We start from the raw sequence: 19,243 nt of genomic DNA, 5'->3' as shown, positions 1-19,243 counted from the left end.
CTTGTAGAAAATCGTTTTCTTTCAACAAAAAGAATAGTCTCTCTTGTAAACAAAAGGAACAATCAAACTGCTCTTAGGATTTCATCTCTCCCAAGTCCAGGAGAGATCCAGGTAAGATCACATTCGATAACATACATAGAAAATAGGTTATGAAACGTAAGAAAATTATATTATCATCTAATCACAACCATCATACATATTTTTTTTTTTTTTTGGATTTTACAATTAAACTGGCAGTGATTTCTGACTGAATAACTGTACACTGTTTTCTATATTGGTAATGCGTAGTTATTACATTCTAAAATAAAGATATCAATTAAAACCTGATCATAAATTTAGTATGAAACAATTATATTCCTTAAAGAGTAAAAGGTTACGGTTGGATATTCAAGTGTACAAGGAATAATCGGTCCATGACTAAAGTAATCTCTGTAATGAAAACTTTTCAAAACAAGAGGTTAATCAATCCCCATCAATCCTTCACATATGGTAACCCCTTGATTCCCTTATCAAAAATTGTAGTAAATAGAAAATAATTGATTCTGTAGACTTTCCATTGATAAATAAACTGCACCACAATTTGTTGAATGTGCTTACCTCAATATACACTTTGTCCTGATTCACCATTCATTTGAAGGGGTGAAAGAAAGTTAACAAAGCATTGATTGCATTGTGTTTTGGTGACGATCTCTAGACATGGAAGAAGAGGGTAACGGGAAGGGTGAAGAGGCATTCAGGAACACAAGGGTGCCACCATGGACAAAGCAAATCACAGTGAGATCAGTGGTCACAAGCTTTGTTCTCAGTCTTCTTTTCAACTTCATTGTCTGCAAACTCAACTTCACCACAGGGATCATTCCATCCCTCAATGTAGCTGCTGGATTGTTGGGCTTTGCAGTGATCAAGTCCTACACTACCCTCCTCAACAAATGTGGCCTTCTCAGAGAACCTTTCACTCGCCAGGAGAACACTGTCATTCAAACCTTCGTTGTTGCATCTTCTGGAATTGCATTCAGCAGTGAGTTTTTAATTATCTCTTTCATTGACCACCCTTTTGCTCCTATATTTTGTAATTACTTTTCAAAGCTGGTATATATAACACAGCAATGAATGCATGTTGTTAGTTAAAAAAAAAAACATGAAAACCAGTATATTAGGTTCAGGGTAACACATTAAATAATAGGACTTCTGTATATAAAATCTTTGTTTTCTTAATGAATTCGCCTTGAATCTTTTGTTTTCCCCAATTTTTGACTAATACTGAGTTGTTGGCTTTGATTACTGCATAATATGTTTTACTTATATTTAATATTGGTGTGAAAAGGTGGCATGGGAAGTTATCTACTCGGGATGAGTCCATACATTGCTGCTCAAGTTGATGGGGGGAACACACCAATCAATACAAAAAGTCTCTCCCTTGGTTGGATGTTTGGTTTCCTCTTTGTTGTTAGTTTTGTTGGTCTCTTCTCTATAGTTCCCCTGAGAAAGGTAGGTTGAAACAAAACTATAGCAAAGTTTTACAGTTTCACCTTCATTCATGTAAATTTCATTGCAGTTTATTGAACATAAAATTTCAATTGACATTTCACAGATGATGATTTTGAAGTACAAACTAACATACCCTAGTGGAACTGCCACAGCTCTTCTTGTCAATAGCTTACACACACCAAAAGGAGCAAAACTAGCAAAGTATGGTTTTGCAATTCATATGTATACATAAACAGACAGTACACCATGTGCAATAAACTGATCTTTTTCTAACTTTTTGGCGTACTTAACTTTACCATTCTTGTGTAAACAGGAAACAGGTTGCTTTGCTTTTCAAAAGTTTTTGTGGCAGCTTTGCTTTTGGTTTTTTCCAGTGGTTTTTCACTGCAGGAGATGGTTGTGGGTTCAGCACTTTTCCCACATTTGGTCTCCAAGCCTACAGCAAAAGGTATGCATATATGTCTTCCAGCCAAATGTATCTTGTCTTCTTTTATTTAAGATTGATTGGCATATCACTAGAAATCAAGACAAATCAGATTACTGAATTTTTCATCTAGCAACATATTTCTTTAATTAGACTATAATCCTCATAGTGAGAGTATACTAATTCATACTGTGCATATTTCCCAACACTCTTTTCTCCCTATGACTGTATTGTATTTAAGTAATAAAATCAATAATCTGAATACAAAATTTACAGGTTCTACTTTGATTTCTCATCTACCTATGTTGGAGTTGGAATGATTTGCCCTTACTTGATAAATGTATCTCTGCTTCTTGGAGCAATAATCTCATGGGGAATCCTATGGCCTTGGATTGAGCAAAAGAAAGGAATCTGGTATAGTGCAGATTTATCTCCTAGCAGTCTAAGTAGCATCCAAGGATATAGGGTAAGCATATATATCCACTTAGCAAGCTTCATAGTTCATAGTTTGTAACATGTCATTTTGAAGTTAAAATTTGTTTACAACATTTAACTGTGTAGTGCTAATCATAAGAAAAATCCATGAACAGGTCTTCACTGCAATTGCTATGATGCTTGGTGACGGTCTTTACCATTGTGTCATCATGCTGATAAGAGTTGCCTATAGTCTTATCACGGAACACCTTAAGAAAAAAGAGTCACTCCATCCAAACCCGGACGATGTTGATAAAATCCCAAGTGCAGATTTAGATACTCAACGTCGCACTGAGTATTTCTTGAAAGATCAGATTCCCTCTTGGGCAGCTTTCAGTGGCTACATTGTTCTTGCAGTTATTTCCATCATAACAGTGTCACACATCTTTCCTCAGCTGAAATGGTATCATGTACTAATCACTTACCTCATGGCTCCTATTCTAGCCTTCTGCAATGCCTATGGATGTGGCCTCACTGATTGGTCTTTGGCATCAAACTATGGCAAAGTTGCCATAATTATATTCAGTTCATGGGTTGGCCTTGAGAATGGAGGCATCATTGCAGGCCTTGCATCATGTGGTGTCATGATGAGCATTGTTTCAACAGCTTCTGATTTGATGCAAGACTTCAAAACCGGGTACCTCACTCTTGCATCTCCAAGGTCAATGTTTGTTAGCCAAGTTTTAGGTACTGCCACAGGGTGTCTTGTGTCCCCTTTGATGTTTTGGTTCTTCCACAAGGCCTACAAACTTGGTGACCCTCAAGGCTCTTACCCTGCACCCTATGGAGAAGTTTACCGTGGAATGGCCCTTCTTGGGGCAAAAGGTTTCTCTTCTCTCCCCAAACATTGTCTCCAACTGGCTATCATATTCTTTTTCTTGGCTGTGTTTATTAACATAGTGCGTGATTTGTTGGTGCATTATGAGACCAAGTATAGGATATATAGGTTTGTTCCTAACGCCATGGCTTTGGCCATCCCATTCTATCTTGGTGGGTACTTTGCTATTGACATGTGCATTGGGAGCTTGATTCTGTTTTTGTGGGAGAAAAAGAACAAATCAAAAGCAAATGATTTTGGTCCTGCTTTGGCATCTGGACTTATATGTGGTGATTCTTTGTGGAGTGTTCCTGCTGCTATACTGAGTCTTGCTGGAGCCAGTCCACCAATTTGCATGAAGTTCTTGTCTAGTTCTGTCAATAAGAAGGTTGACACCTTCTTGAATGGTGGTCCTTGATGCTTCTTTGGTTGGATGATGATGTTCATATGAAGTTAAGGAATGATCAAACATTGTATTTGGATTTCTTGTTATACAACTTCGCTTTTCTGAATAAATATGGAGGCTTGGTTATGTAATTGTACATGTTGCACTGCTTTCTTTTTTATCTTTGTAATATGATTTCTTTCTTTTATATCTCTACAGAAGTATGAAACCATTATTTAGCATTTCTGGTTATATTTCCTGAACAGCACGTCTCAACGTAGAACATAACAAGAGAGTTACATAGAATAGAGGAAGGGTACCCAATTTTATTCTTCTTTAAGAGAAGATCGTCTAAAAATCTTTTATTTTAAAATTTAACAAAACTGTCTAACAAAATAGTGCTTATCAAATAAATCATCTAAGATAACATGCTAAACGTAATATATGTCTAAACAATATCCTAAATGTTCTTCACTGTTCTAAAAGATAAAGAAAACAGACTATATTAAACATTGCAATATAATGTTTGCGTAACTCCTACAAATAACATCTACTACTAATTGCAAAAAGTTTTTAAACTTTATTTAAATCTCCCTAGAGTTTGTATGTTATTTCAATCGTATGTAATGTTTATAAATGATTTGATTCCTAAATGATATAGTAAATTCACAATTAATATTCCACAAATATATGTATGTTGAAGTATATGCTTATGTTCTAAAGTTGATTAACAAGTTTTTTTAAGGTGAAGGTCTTTCAATAAGATCTAATTGTGAAGATGTTAAAGAGAGAACAAAATCTTCAAGAACAAAATCACATAATTGTGAGTCGAATTTTTGAACCCAGTTAGTCAAAAGTTAAACTCACATGCAAGATTTTTTTATAAAAATATGCAAAAATGGTGTGATATTTACGAATGTGGGTAATTTTTTTTTTACGGAAATAGGCAAGTTGTGCTGCCTCAAAACAACTTCATATGAAGAAGTCGTGCAGGGGGTGCATGACTTTGCCTTTGACACACAAGAAAAAGTGAAGTCATGCACTCTTCACACGTTTTCAGGCTCTGTTAATCAATTACCAAGTTCTGGAATTGATTACAAATTACCAAGTTCTGAAATTGATTACATAGTGCCAAAGTCATGTAAAGGGCACGACTTCACTTATAATCGATTACTTGAGCTGTAATTCAAAAAAAATCCTCGAGTAAGATAATTTATTACCAAAGGTTATAAGTGTAACAACTTGTGATGACTCATCAAAGCTACTCTACTGAATATACATGTCACATTCTAACAACATAATTAAATGTTGCATTTAAGTTTTTTTTGTCCTTTCTTAGATCTTTTATATGCACAACTAACATTATACACTTATTTATAATGGTCACATTTTTCTTTTGTTCTCCTTCAAAGTAAGGTGTTTGTTGACTTACTAAACTTTTAGTTATGTCAAACAACATTGAATTCTCGTTATGTTTAATTATGTTAACATTTGAATGATATACTAATTGAACAATCAACTCATGATCATGACTCTCACATATTACCTTCAGAATTCACTCTTCTCCATCATGTACTAGTTTACTATCATAATTAAAATGGATAATCACATTTTTGTCTTCTAGTTACATTGAAATGTAAGTTCTTTTTTATCTCTTATATTTATAATTTCTTTCACATCCTAACAATATATATATATATATATATATATATATATATATATATATATATATATATATATATATATATATATATTCTATGTTCTCTGTAAGAAACTTCAATATCACAGTTACAAATATAATCTGAATGTTACCCCATAAGCCATAAAGTAAGTCAATTTGCATATCAAGTACTTAGATAAATACATTACAACATAATCATATAACATAATCATATATGATGTGTCACATTTTTACACAAATAATAACAAATTTTACTTACATCATCTAATGTGAAAGTTTTAACATAATCCTTTTTAACTAATTCATCTTCAATTATCTTAAATTTCACAATGTCAGACATTTAATAGCATAAAAATAAACTTGGAATTTTAAATTTATGGGGCTGTACATGGAAACCATGGAGTGCAAAAAGAAATGTCCTCGGTTCATATGCCAGGAATGGTTTTGAACCGAACCGGTTTTGGCTAGTGTGGGAAATGGTGAACCGAACAGCATTTGTTTGAATTGCGTCATCGTCACGTGCGATTTATTGAGATGAAAAACAAAATTGAAAACCCCTTCGTCAAGTTTGTTCGGGTTCTAACTTAGCTTCCAATTCTTACTGTTATGGATTCTTCTTCTTCGACCCAGGTTGGTTCCACATCATACCCGTTTTCATCTTTCGATCGTTTTCTCTTTATTTGTTTATTTGGATTCTATTCTTTGTCTTTTATTTGTTTGTCGATTATCATCGTTTCTTTTATCAGTTGTTAAATCAAATCATTATTTCTGTTATATCTGAGTCTGACCGTGTATTCAAACTTTAACCCCGAACCGAAGATGTATTTTTTTGGTTAAATAGATAGTGGCCTGCGTTTAATCTCTTGAAATGTGTTTCATTGACTAATATTATGAAAGGGAGGAAAGAAGAAATCATGTTTATCACGTTTTTTTTTTGTTATTATTGTTTTAATTACTTTAGTCGAAGTTTTGTTATTTGATGTGGTACTCTTGCAAGTGTAGTTGTTGAATTGAACAGAAAATCAAATGTTAAATTGCTTTGTCACAAAATCAGGTTGTTAGGAAACACTCTGGATTTTTGTTCTCGAATACCCTTTTTAATTTTGAGTGAGGAAGTTTTTAGAATACCAAGAAAAGGAATGGCACGGGGTCAATAGGAAATTGCCCCTCTGGAGCAGGGAGTAAAATGTTAGTTTTGCCCTTGTTATGATGTAAATTGTTGTGGGTGTGGTTGTTTGAGAAGGTAAAAAGTAGGGAACTTAGATCAGAGTGGGATTGTATGGAAAGGTTTGGTTTCATTCCAGAATGAGTTCATATTGACTTTATACCAAAACATGTTTTTGTTGTATAAAACCAGTGGAAAGTGTTCTTTTTCTATTCCAAGTTTTCTAGTACACAACATGCTCAACTTTGCAGGACATTTAATGGATCCTTATCTATGAAATGACAAAATGTTAAACTGAAAGAGATATCAATCTATCACACCTTGTGCGTTTCAATTAGCTTATTTTGGGGAAAGGAAAAACAATTCTTTTTGGTGGAAGCTGTGTGAGATAGGTTTTAAGAAAATGCCATTCTTTCCCTAGAAAATGTTGAAACAAAAACATATTGTTAAGACAAGGGAGTTATGGCAACTGTGCACATCCTAGCACAACTGTATCATTCATTCTTAGAAATTCCCTACATCAGGATGGATGCAAGTTGGCATATGAGACTTAACCCTTTAATTTCAAATATTATGTCGTGCTTATAATCAAATCCTTTGCCCCCAAATGGAAAGCACACATTAATTCGATGTGAACAAAATATCTGAAACTGGGTATTTGAGTTTGCTTATGTGTGGGTAATCAATTCCTTTAGCCGTAGGTTGGAGCTCTGTAACAAATAGTAGTGGAGTGGGTCATGGAAATGCTCTTTCGGAGATAACACAAAATGTGGCAGCTGATTCATGAAATGAGCAAAAGAGGAAAAGGGTGTGACTAGGCTAACCAACACATGTATGAGGGATTTTGTGTGAGCCAGAAAATAGAATATATTTCAATTAGGGAGAGAGAGTGGGGGTATGAGTGAATTTCTGACCTCTGACCCTCTTATTCTGTTTCTTCTTTGTAATCCTCTGCTACCAAGGTAGTGCATGAAATCCATCATTGCTGAATTATACAACAAATACAGAGAATTCTACTTCCCCTTCAAATTCCACTTTTAGTCAAATTACAAGCTCCTTAATGTATTATCATTCTTATTATTATTTATCAGACAAAAAATTGTGAATCTTTAACATTGGGAAAAAGAATAATGTATAATTATATTTTGTTTTTGTTTCTTGTAGTAGTAATTGAAGTTTGTAACATCTCTGGAAATCATATGATTTTGGACATCATTATTGTTAGCCCTTATGATTTCTCGGTCTCAGTCATTTAGTAAATAGATGAGTTCATGGCTGTTATTGCTTGCCTTTTTTTTCTCTCTACAGTTTGAAAATTTTGTAGCTTCCTTGGTTGCTCATGTAAGTCACATATAGGAGCAATATGTAACTGAGGTTACTGAGAATTATGAAACAATATGCTGGGGTTGTGGACTGCGTGTTTTGCTTCCATCATGTGCATCTGCTTTCAAATGTGGCTGGTGTGGGGCTATTACAGATCAGAACAAAAAGAAACGTGACCAGAGGTGCATCAGGTGGAGAGTAGTGCGTGATCGATGCTTTGTTTCTGTTGTCCTCGTATTTATATTTTTTGTAATATGTAAGTCTCTGTTGTTCCTGTTGTTTTCTACTTTTATCTATTGTCATCAATAATGAGCAGACTTGTTTTTATTTTTGTCAGGGTAGGTGTTATTTTAAAAATTTTCCTCCTTTTCTTTGTTTTTCTCTTCCTGCCAACATATTTTTATCAAATATCTGCCTAGTGTCAGAAGATTGTTTGATAGATTCAAATTGAGAGATGGTGTACAAGTCTTCTGTTACTACAGTCTAGTGCTTTGGTCGTAGTACTTTGGGGGACTTATAAATATACGTGATCCGAAGGTTTAGAGTATGAGATAAGCTAAATGAAAAGAAAATTCAACCAAAATAATTCAGAAAATCTACAGCGTACAAGAAAGGCACATCAGACAAACAAATTTAAGCAATCTTTTTACATCTCTACAAGTGAAAACCCTCTTGAATAAAATTAGGCAGAAGCCCAGAAAAATCGCTTTATCCCATACAAAAATGAAATTATGAAATATTTTGTAAAAGGCCTGGCATTCTTCTGCCATAATATTATGTTTTCCTCTTTCTTTATCTTTCCAATAAAATATTGCCTTCCCTTTAAAAATGGGAAAATCACTAGTAATGAATTATTTTTACAATTTTTTATTTAGAAAAATTAGTCACTAAATGGTTACTCAATAAGCACTCCTTGTGCTAATTGTTCGTAAACCAGAATATGTAATTTCTTAACAAGAACTCCTCTTTCGTTTTTATTTTTAACATTGTTTCTGAAATATAATTTAATTTCAGATTCATATTTCTTGGCTCTTTCAAGATTCCATCTTGTTTTCTTATTCTTTCCTTTTCTACTTTTTGTTTGAGCAAAGGAAAAAAATTCCACTGTATTAGAAAATGCCCTCTCCATTTCCCAGCAGTGTTTTTGAATACCTAGGTTTTCTGGTTAGTCAAGGAAGCCTTTTCTTTACTAATTTATTATTTATCTGATGGAATTCGGGCATCTATATATTTTTCCCGATATAAAAACCAATCTTTGTGCTTATATATTCAGCTTTTATAATAGGCAAGAATAATATGTTGGAAATCTCAAAAAATAAGCTAGTTTGACACTCTGAGAATTTAGAGAGATATCTTGTTTGTAATTTATTGCTAAATCAATAAACTGTGAATACCTTTGGTATAGATCTGGTCTGCTTTGGCGTGTAGAGACCATATCCTGCAATTTTAAGTTTTGATCTGCAATCTACTCACTAATTTGCATTGTGACTAGATTAAGATTTTATATGCCCGATGACATAAAAAGATGATTTTATTACATTGTTTTATTGAGTTTGGATTGGGTATGTAAAGAGTGCATGGATTTGATGTTATAGTTTTAGTTGTAGTTGGTGCTTTTTAGGATCTTGTAGTGCCGAGGAAATTGTTCTTTGGTTTATTATTTATTTTTCTCCCTAGGAATGTCAAACTATAACAGATCATCCTATCAGCAGTACTTCTTCTTTAAATGTTTTATTGTCAGTTAATCCTTGTTCTTCTAAAAATGGACTGAATTATTTTGTTATTTTCTTGTACATGTTTCTTTGTGCAGTTGGTGGGGTTTGGGCAGTTTATCCTGTTGTCTTTTCTATCAGTATTCTTTGTGGAGTTTTTCACTCAATCGTTACAGCAGCACTGTCCATTGCCACCGTTTCCTTTTTCAGCTTTTCAGCATTTAGGTGTGCTGGCGCACCAGCAAATGTGTTATGGGGAAGCTACCCTGCTGTAGGGAAAGGTGACCTTGAAAATTATACTTTTTGTCACTACTGCTCGAAACCAAAGTCACCTAGAGCTCATCATTGTCGTTCTTGTAGAAAATGCATCCTGGACATGGATCATCACTGCCCATTTGTAAGTTTTCACTTTCCATCATCTTCTAGTTATGGAAATATCAATTTCATTGTTGCAATCAGCACTTCAACTTTTGATTTATATAGTAATTAATGCACACCTTCTTTAATTGTACAACTTTTAACCATGGGTTTTTAGGTATATTGATAGGTCTTTGAAGGTTTACATTAGGAAAAATAAAACATAGAAGTTAGTAAGAAGTGGTTAGGGGTAGTTAGAAAGAGTTTAAATAGCAGTTAGGGAAAGTTTTTACTGGTAGTTAGGCGGTTTCTGTCTTTTAAGGAGGGAGGCGTGTACTAGTTCTGGTTGTTGAGTGTTTCATTTCTGAAGAGGGACTGTTCTGTGTAGAAGGGAATGTTTTCCTTTGGAGGTTGTTGATTGTTTTCAGTATTTTCCATTCAATAAACTGCTGCCTCAAAGTGAGGATTCATTTCTCTGTTTGTGATTGTTTATTTTGAGATAGAATCTAGGTTTTTTGTCACCAAGAAACCTAACATATATTGTATACATTCCAAGTTTTAGCTGTATACTTTTGTATGGATCTTAGTTTGGCTGTTGCTAAAGAGTTTCTTTGTTGTTGTGAATTGTTTGTTTAATTACTCATGTAAATCCTTTTCTTATAATAATTCAAAGTATAATATAGGGAAACCTGATAGGTTTCTTGATAGCAAGAAACCCGGGACACACTCAGGTTAGCACACTGAACACGCACAACACTCAATCTCACAAAGGAAAAAACTGTATAATTATTCTTGTAACACAGAATGATGTCCGTAAGCATCCAAGAGAGAATTCTCCCTTCAGGCATGAAGATGACTGATTTTTTTAGCGCTCCTGTAATCTTTACCTACCAACTGTTCTAGAATGGAGGATTTTTTGGTGGTTAGAGTGATACAATAGCATTATAAACTTGCTTTGTCTTAATGCTCGTTTGGTCATAATTCTTTGGCAGATTGGGAACTGTGTTGGTGCAGCTAATCACCGGAGCTTCATTGGCTTTCTGATTTCTGCAGTGTTGAGTACAATCTATGTCTCTATCATGTCTGTATATGCAGGCTCGCATCTGTGGCCACCGTTGAAATACTCCCTTAGGCACATAGACGGGGTTAGTGGAACCTATCTGGCATGGAGAATTTTGAATGAAATTGTTGTTGCATTCCTGAGATCTGCCCTGCTTCTTTCCTCTAGAGGACTCATTCTTGCTTATCTGTTCATTGCAAGTGTTTCGTTGCAGATAGGATTGACCGTTCTTTTGTGGCAGCAGCTCTCCTATATATACGAGGGGAAAACTTATTTGAGTCACTTGAGTCCACAAGCAGATAATGAAGAAGAGAAGAAAGATTGTCAAAACCTTGTTAGATTTTTTGGTTTTCAATATTCTGTAACGAGATTTTTGCCAAACTTCCGTGTTACTCGAAAGAGACACGTCAAATGAAAACATCTGTTTTAGGCAATGGCATTGACACACTTTCACAATCTGTATCAGTATAATTGGATTCTTTTCAGAAAAAGATCACATGTATATAACGTGGATGAGCATAAATTCTTTTCATGATGGCCTGACTCTTATGTGTTGGTGAATTAGTTTCCAATTGTGTTTTAGTATTGCCCTGAATATTGTATGGCAAATTTTAGGGGCACAATATTCATTGTGTTTGTGTCTAAAATCAATTGGGGTTGTGTTTGGAGTTTTTGAGGGTGGTTTGTTCTTCTAGTTGTGTACAGAAGAGGATATATGACTCTTGATCTAGAGTTTTTGAAGTGTTTAAGCGAATAGATGATTATTTAGGATTCTCTTGGTACTTTGTACTTCCAAGTTTGAATAAATTAAACCATTTTCTTTAGGCTTAGTAAGTCTGAAGATCTCATTTTATTAAAAAAATGAACTGTGGAAACAATTTAAACCTATGATGTACTGAAAAAAAATATTTTATTTTGTGCAGTGCTGGTGTATAAGACCCGTTGAGAATATTATTTTCATGAGTTTTTAACAAGCAATACATAATCTTGGATATTTAATTAGCTTTTTGTATTACTTTTATAAAATAAATTTTGTGGTACATTTTACTAGTAAATTATTATTTTAAGAGTTACAAGGTTGAAATGGGGGATTGTGAATATTTAGAAGATATAAGGTTAATTTGAAAAGTTTGACAGGATAGATAGAAAAGGTTGTAAGTTTAAATCCTCTTATTAATAAAACTAACAGATAAAAAAAAATTATTTTACATTTTGTTTAAAAGGATTGTTTTCAGTTTTTGATGGACGTATCAAGTGCCTTTATGCATACTAATGCTACAAAATACATATATGAGTATTTTATTAAATCTTCTAGCTAAAAAATATGATTGAAAATACATATATGAGTATTTTATTAAATCTTCATGAATTTGTATTTTTTTATTGCTTTTCTTTTTGTGTATTGTGCATTTTATCTGTTTCTTAATTACATTAATTTTGATATTTAAAATATTTTAACTCTTTTAATATATTAAATAAGTGTATTTTGAAAGCATAATAAAAGAAAATATCAAAAACTCACTAGAAAATATCTGGACTCAAAATTTCTATAACATAATTAATTCATCCATCATATTGAATAGAGAGAGATACTATTACTGGTGAATTGTAATTTGTCTAGAGGCATCTTTTTGATATCATAAAGGACAAGTTTTATATTCTCTCTATTATCATAATTTATTGCTTCCATGGATTCAACCGGATTATGATAAAATAGAAAAATCGGATTAAAAAGAAATAAAATAAAAAGAAATCAATTGGCAATTAAGCATGCAAAGTAGGTAATTCAAATCAGACAAAGAATCTTGAGAAATAAAATCATGTTGATTTAAAAAGAGAAACACAAAATTCTATTAATGCTCTTCTCTGCATGCAAGCAATTAAAAGATCAAGATATAATGCATGAGTAAAATTATTCATTTACACATCATATTAATTATTATTATTATTAGTGATTTCGTTCAATATATTATGAAAGGTTTTACATATTTTAATAAAGAATTATATGAGCATGGCAACAATTACTTCAATAACTTTCCAAGTACCTTGCATCTCTCTTGGCTTATTAATAGTACTCGTTAACTCTTTAAAATATATATATATATATATATATATATATATATATATATATATATATATATATATATATATATATTTATTTATAGATCCAAAATACAATCATTTCCTTTGCAAAGATACTCCCTAAAGAACTTAACAAAATAACAAATAGCATAATGAAAATAAAAATAATAGTAATATAGTATATGAGACCTCTATTTTAAACACACTTTTGAACTATTTTAAGATAGATTAGATGCATGTTTTTGGACATAAACATTAATCAGAGTATGAAAATTTTGGTTTTGATATTTTGTTTTTCATCCGTATCCCAAAAAATTTCTCACCAACCTTTGTCTATTTCTAAATACAATTGTATTCCTATGGTCTTGTGTATTCTTCTCTCATAGCAAATCATTTTGCAACAATATTTGCCAAGTTGATTAGAAAACAACATTTTATCCAATCCAATGCAACTAAACATAATCTTGAGTCAAAATTAGTACTGGTCAAACAATAAAATAAAGGAATACTATATCACCAAATTGCAAATCCATAAATTCCTCATAAGAGTATTCAGTCACCAATAAAGTTAAAAGGTTAAAAAAACTTGGGTTTGTGAATGTTCTTGTTAAGCTAACATATCATGTTTGTGAAAATCAATAGGCTTCTGCCACAACAAATATAAAGCAGCCACTAAAAAATCTGGAGATTACATTTTTGTATTTGTGATTCTCCTCAATTAGACTTGGCCACAGAGATCTCCTGAAAAAAAAAGGACAAGACACCAACCAATTAGGGCAAAAACTAAGGAATCTTTTAATTTTCTTTAATGAAACAATGTTCGAAAAGTATTTGGTTTTCATATTCCAAGTAAGTTATGCAAATTATAAAAGAGTTAGGTGAAGTTTATGAAATTGTATGATAAAAAAGAACAACCAAAACTAATTCAAATAATTTTTGAAAGCTAAAAATGAAAGTTTTTGTTGTTGTTCATTTTGATTTATTTTTCTTATGAAACTGCTTACAACATTATATAAGCTATTCCATGTTCCTAAACATCATTTTTAATTTGAAAAATATACTTTAACACACAATAATTTTATATTTATTTAACATTATCTTTACTTATTTTATTTTTTTTGAAAAATTACAAAAATTCACTCAAACGTAATCATATCATTACTGTTTTAATTTAGCTCAACCAAACAACATAAACTTTTTTTTTTCACTTCCTACATATGTAAACCATCTAACATACGAAAATGTTTAAATGCCCTATATTCATTTAAATCGCTGTACTAGCTAAATTCCACATACCCCAGAGAAAAATATCCAAAAAAAAAAAATGGAAAACAATGGCAGACATCTCTAGTGCAAGTCAGAGTGATATGAAAAGGCTATAGTGGATAATCAGTTGTTTTTATATTACCTTTAACTAAGAGATGGAAGAAACACCCTTATGAGTTGATTCTTTGTAACCTTCTTTCTGCAGGTAGGGCATTTACCCTGTGCAGCTATTGCAGTGTTAATGCAACACCTACAAAAGATATGACCACACCTCGTAGACATCGGTTCTTCAAATGCAGACATACATATTGGACAGTCAAGTGCAGGCGGCTTCTTAGGAGGTTCAGGTGTTTTCCTTTCATTTTCTTCCTAGAGAAAAAAAAATCAATAAATTAATGAGTGATCCAATATCTAATCATAAATACGCTGATGTCACATTAAAAACTTTAAGTCTAATACAACTTCATAAAATTAGACTGTAAAATAAAATTTATATTTATTTATATATTATAAATTGATCTTATTTTTAGTCGACGTGAAACTTACAACCCAAAAACATAAAACATAATCAATACTAAAGTGAGGGAACGCAGAAATCTTAAGCTGCAGTTTGGCTTGGAAGATTTCATTACCGTAGAACTGCTACCAGTTTCCACAGTTCTATAGACTTTTCCGTCAATTACTATCTCTTTTGGCAATTCTCCAGTCTCATCATCTGCAATGATCATGAATGATAGATCTTAAACCACCCAGTTATACCAAGAATATATATGAAATAAACAGCTTCAGTAGACAAGTCGTATACAAATACCTTATATACCACAAAAATAATGTGCAAACTCTACACAAACATTCTTGGTTTTCCACATTCTAAAGTTGGATTTACTGTTATGAATGATATATATAAATATCTATATCTATATATATCATAAATCTAAGGGCATGGATTGATTCATTTATATATATGTGCTGATGAATATCTATTATTTTCCTCATTTGCTGATCCTCCGGTAGTTTGCATTTCATCAATCATAATGTTATTCATTAGAGATAAAACCTTCTCATCGACAATGGAACAAATAGAAACAGTTTTCTTCTTTCAAAGACACAAATTGCTCACAAAAATGAACAAACATAGTGAAGAAAAATAGGGTGTAAGGAAAAGGATAGTAGACAAGCAAAATTTGTGAAGGTCATGTAAGGAAATGGAACTCATTCCAACCCATCAAACTACCCTCATTCAAGTAAACAATTCAAAATTAAAATTTATTTCAGAAAAGAAAAATTCATCACCACAATGTCTTTCTTTCAATTGTAGAAAACTAATTATAAATTTGAAATTGACAGTGTGACCATGCCAATTAAATTAAGGATCATCACTTCTTCATGAGGAAAAATAGAAACCAAACCATTCAATCTCATGAAAATACCAATACCCATACAGAATCACAGAAAAAAATAAAAATTTTGCTCATTAATACAACACAGTGAGGACCAAATAATAGTACCCATATCATGTCAGATTTGGAACAAGGTCACATGAAAAAACATTAAAAAAAACACTGATATACACTGTTGTTTTTAGTGGGCAAAAGGAAATAATTTATTAAAAGTTAAAAGATCTATATATCAAACACACAATCTATATACACAGCTATATGTTATTAGGTTTAATAAATACATTATAGTCATAATCTGTAAGTGTGAAATCTTATCAATATACCAACACATCCAATCAGAATAAAAAAAAAAAACACCACCAACTAAGACAAAATGATGATATATAACACAAGAAAAATTTAGAAAAGAAATCCCAAAATGATTTCATCACTGTGAAAAAATATTAATAAAGAGTTACCTATATCATAAATGCTCCTCCTCTTCATCCTTCTCTTCGGATTGCTCCGAGTCTGAGACAACAAAAACCACAACAAAACTCAGAACCATACACAGAAAATTAGTGCTTCCTAGCAAAACTGAACAAAATCGAAACAAACATCTTAGTTCTCTGTCATCAACAGGAACCGATCTTTCTCTTTTTCGGAGAAAACTAAACTTAATTTAGTTAATATGAGTGAACTTCAAACCTGAGCAAATGAAGTTGGTGACAGTTCAACCACGTCGTCATCATCTGCATCGTTCTGATTTGAATCAACATCGATTTGGACAGTGTTATCCTCTAATGGTGGCACCAGGTTCAGGTCCAGCTGCAACATCTTTCTCTGACGACTTCCCCTCAAAGATCGTGAACTCATCTTCACAGTCTGGTAAAGTTCAACAAGGTGAGCAAGAAAACAGAGAGAGAGAGAGAGACCCAATTCAGAAGAACAACTAGAAAAGATGGTAAAGGAAATGCACGTGCATGGTGAGAAGCACAGAAAAGAGATAGAAGAAAAAATGAAGTGCAGAGATATAGAGAGAAATATAAAGAGAGGGAAAGAGTGTGAGAAATGGTGTCACGTGAGGATGGTGTCATGTGAGAAATGGTGTCATGTGAGAAATGGTGGCACGCTTTTCCACACGTGTGACTACCTCTGGACCACACACTCCTTTGGAATTTTCATTTCGTCAACTGATACAATGTAACTCTCTTCTCATCAAATAGGTGACAGAATGCAAACTTTGTTTTTTTCCTCAAATTGTTGGTTATTTTTATTTTATATATTAAACATTTATGGTGCATTAATACATTTCATATTTTAAATGTTATTTATTACATTTTATATTTTACAACTTTTATAACATTTTTTGCAATATAATTTATTATTATTATTTAAAATTTATTATTATTATATTATTATTATTATAATAATTATTATTATTATAATAATAATAATTATTATTATTATTATAATAATTATTATTATAATAATAATTATTATTATTATTATGTTTTGTTTAAATAGTATTGTTGTATTCATAATTGTTTCATTTATTTTTTCTCTTTCTACGTATAACGCACTTCGAACATGCCTTAAGTTTCCTTATGTTTCCTTGATATATATTGAAAATTTCATTGATAAAAGAATTTAATATTTAATGATTTAAACTAAAGTTAAGAATGGAGAAGATATTTATTGAAAATAGATGTTTAATAGTAAAAGTAAAATATTCATTAATTGAAAAACATAACTTAACTTTTAATCTCTTAATTAATTTAAAATAATAATTTAATACATTAAGTCATTTTCAATTGCTGATAAAAAAAATCATCTTCAATTAAATACTCTTCCTTTTATTTCCTTTAGACAGTATCACATCTTCTGTAAAAAAAATCAAAGTAATGAGTATATATATTTTTATTTTAAAATTTTACTAAATCATCTAATTTAGAGTAAAAAAATCATTTAAAATTTGTAAAAATGAAATTAGGCCATTTGATTTTATTTTTTCTAATGAGCAGAATATATTTAATTTTCTTTTATGATATATTAAAATAGTCATTAAGTCAGATAAATAATAATGTAGTTTAGAATACAAATTTAAACTAAAATGTACTACAGTGAACAAATTAGAATATTAATTCATTTTGTTTAATTAAATCAATACATTAAGTTATATTTTTCTATATTAAAATTAATTATTATTCAGTTCTTAGAATCTAGATAAATAATGTAATTTGGAATAAAAAAATATTAACAAAAACACGTAACAAAAAAAATAAATTACACAATTTAATTCATTTTACAATTGAATTAATATATTAATTTTACTTTCCTTTACATAAAAACAGTCCATATTCATGTTTTTAGTTCAACTAAAGAATATAATCAGAAGTAAAAGTATTAATTAAATTGTATAAAAAAATAAACAAATTAGGAAATTTAAATTCATTTACATTAATATATTAAATTCTCTTTTTCTATACATTAAAAATAATTGTTATTTTATCTTAGAATTAAACTAAATAATGTAATTTTTAAATAAAATTTATGGAAATAAATAAAAGTATCAAACTTAATTAGTTTTCCAAATTAAATTAATATATTTTAAGTTCTATTTAATCTATATAATAGGCATAAACCTTCACGGTTGTTAGAAAACAACAAAAAAGATGTAATTTAAAATAAGGAAAACTTTTTTTAACTAATGTATAGAACATTAAAAGGCAACGAATTAAACAAGTTAATTTATTTTTTAATTAATTTAATATATTTCATTATCTTTATTTTTTTCCTATTATAACATTTTTAAAATTTTGACTCATTATTTTGGATATTTTAATTTAGTCTCAATTTTTTAAAAGATTATCTAAAATAATTTTTTTTTATCAAATTCTTGGTGTCATTAAAATAATATTTGATATTATTGCTATTTATTTAATATGTTAAACTAATTTGAGAGTGTTCAAAATAATAGAAAGAAATAGAAAACAATAATACTCAAATAATAATGTAACTAGAACCAATTTCATTATAAAGATAAGATTTATGTGAACTAATACACTCTAATTTCATTATGTTTATTTGATGTGACATACCCAACACACTTTTTGACATTGATGATTGAATATTTTAAACATAAAATTAAGGAAGTGGATATATCCAATAAACGAGTAAGATATACTCTAATTGCTTTTTATATAATCTTAAAAAAATAATTTAACTCTAATTCAGTATTATAAAATTAACTTATTAAAATAAAATTTATATTTATATATCTTTGATTATTAAAAATTGACCTTGTCCTTATAATTCAACTTTTATATATGGACATATAAGAATAACGAAATTGGAAATGGACATAAAAGAATAATTTAGTGGTGAAATTGGAAATACAAACTGAAAGAGATTGTGAGTTTAACTTTGGATAATGATACTTTAACAATATTTATTTAACAACATTTTAACATACGTGTCATTTTATAATTGATTCATGTTAATGTTTATGATTATTATTATTGATTATAGAATAATTTTGAACCAATTACAGAATGACACGTAAATGATGTTAAAATGTTATTAAAAAAATGTTGTCAAAGTATTATTATCCTTTAACTTTTTCCTCTA

At 30.7% G+C, this 19,243-nt stretch overlaps 3 protein-coding genes across 4 annotated transcripts; 2 read left to right on the top strand and 1 right to left on the bottom strand.

The window, feature by feature from the left end:
* Positions 1–572: 572 nt before the first annotated feature.
* On the top strand, positions 573–3,798 carry LOC108335122 (probable metal-nicotianamine transporter YSL7). Its single transcript, XM_017571062.2, has 6 exons — positions 573–1,018; positions 1,325–1,488; positions 1,592–1,689; positions 1,802–1,936; positions 2,189–2,378; positions 2,503–3,798. Exons 1-6 carry the CDS (start codon positions 697–699, stop codon positions 3,619–3,621), a joined length of 2,028 nt encoding a protein of 675 aa, XP_017426551.1. The 5' UTR covers positions 573–696; the 3' UTR covers positions 3,622–3,798.
* A 1,974-nt stretch (positions 3,799–5,772) lies between these two features.
* LOC108334584 (protein S-acyltransferase 11) lies at positions 5,773–11,549 on the top strand. Of its 2 annotated transcripts, XM_017570447.2 has the most exons (5): positions 5,773–5,899; positions 7,791–8,013; positions 9,568–9,866; positions 10,819–10,971; positions 11,101–11,549. In XM_017570447.2, the coding sequence occupies exons 1-5, from the start codon at positions 5,876–5,878 to the stop codon at positions 11,299–11,301; spliced, it is 900 nt and encodes a 299-aa protein (XP_017425936.1). In that variant the 5' UTR covers positions 5,773–5,875; the 3' UTR covers positions 11,302–11,549. The 2 variants fall into 2 exon arrangements, with proteins under 2 accessions (XP_017425936.1, XP_017425935.1); XM_017570446.2 differs by having other exon boundaries at positions 10,819–11,549.
* Positions 11,550–13,481: 1,932 nt separating this feature from the next.
* Positions 13,482–16,652, bottom strand: LOC108335522 (E3 ubiquitin-protein ligase complex slx8-rfp subunit slx8). Its single transcript, XM_017571552.2, has 5 exons — positions 16,322–16,652; positions 16,093–16,144; positions 14,867–14,949; positions 14,377–14,603; positions 13,482–13,709 (listed from the first exon to the last, which is right to left on the bottom strand). The coding sequence occupies exons 1-4, from the start codon at positions 16,487–16,489 to the stop codon at positions 14,379–14,381; spliced, it is 528 nt and encodes a 175-aa protein (XP_017427041.1). The 5' UTR covers positions 16,490–16,652; the 3' UTR covers positions 13,482–13,709; positions 14,377–14,378.
* Positions 16,653–19,243: the final 2,591 nt, after the last annotated feature.

Source organism: Vigna angularis, chromosome 10, assembly GCF_016808095.1.
Source record: "Vigna angularis cultivar LongXiaoDou No.4 chromosome 10, ASM1680809v1, whole genome shotgun sequence".
NCBI lineage: Eukaryota > Viridiplantae > Streptophyta > Magnoliopsida > Fabales > Fabaceae > Vigna > Vigna angularis.
The sequence above is the reverse complement of the archived record's forward strand: the minus strand, read 5'-3'. Positions and strand labels throughout refer to the sequence as shown.

Bases quoted from the DNA above. Each gene is read 5' to 3' on its own strand.
- LOC108335522 (XM_017571552.2), bottom strand. From the start codon at position 16,489: ATGAGTTCACGATCTTTGAGGGGAAGTCGTCAGAGAAAGATGTTGCAG. The intron at 16,145-16,321 runs GTTTGAAGTTCA...TTGTTGTCTCAG, and splicing joins CACCAACTTCATTTGCTCAG to ACTCGGAGCAATCCGAAGAG. The intron at 14,950-16,092 runs GTAACTCTTTAT...TGATCATTGCAG, and splicing joins GAGGAGCATTTATGATATAG to ATGATGAGACTGGAGAATTG.
- LOC108334584 (XM_017570446.2), top strand. From the start codon at position 5,876: ATGGATTCTTCTTCTTCGACCCAG. The intron at 5,900-7,790 runs GTTGGTTCCACA...AGTCACATATAG, and splicing joins ATTCTTCTTCTTCGACCCAG to GAGCAATATGTAACTGAGGT. The intron at 9,867-10,818 runs GTAAGTTTTCAC...ATTCTTTGGCAG, and splicing joins TGGATCATCACTGCCCATTT to ATTGGGAACTGTGTTGGTGC.
- LOC108335122 (XM_017571062.2), top strand. From the start codon at position 697: ATGGAAGAAGAGGGTAACGGGAAGGGTGAAGAGGCATTCAGGAACACA. The intron at 1,019-1,324 runs GTGAGTTTTTAA...TGGTGTGAAAAG, and splicing joins TTCTGGAATTGCATTCAGCA to GTGGCATGGGAAGTTATCTA. The intron at 1,937-2,188 runs GTATGCATATAT...CAAAATTTACAG, and splicing joins CTCCAAGCCTACAGCAAAAG to GTTCTACTTTGATTTCTCAT.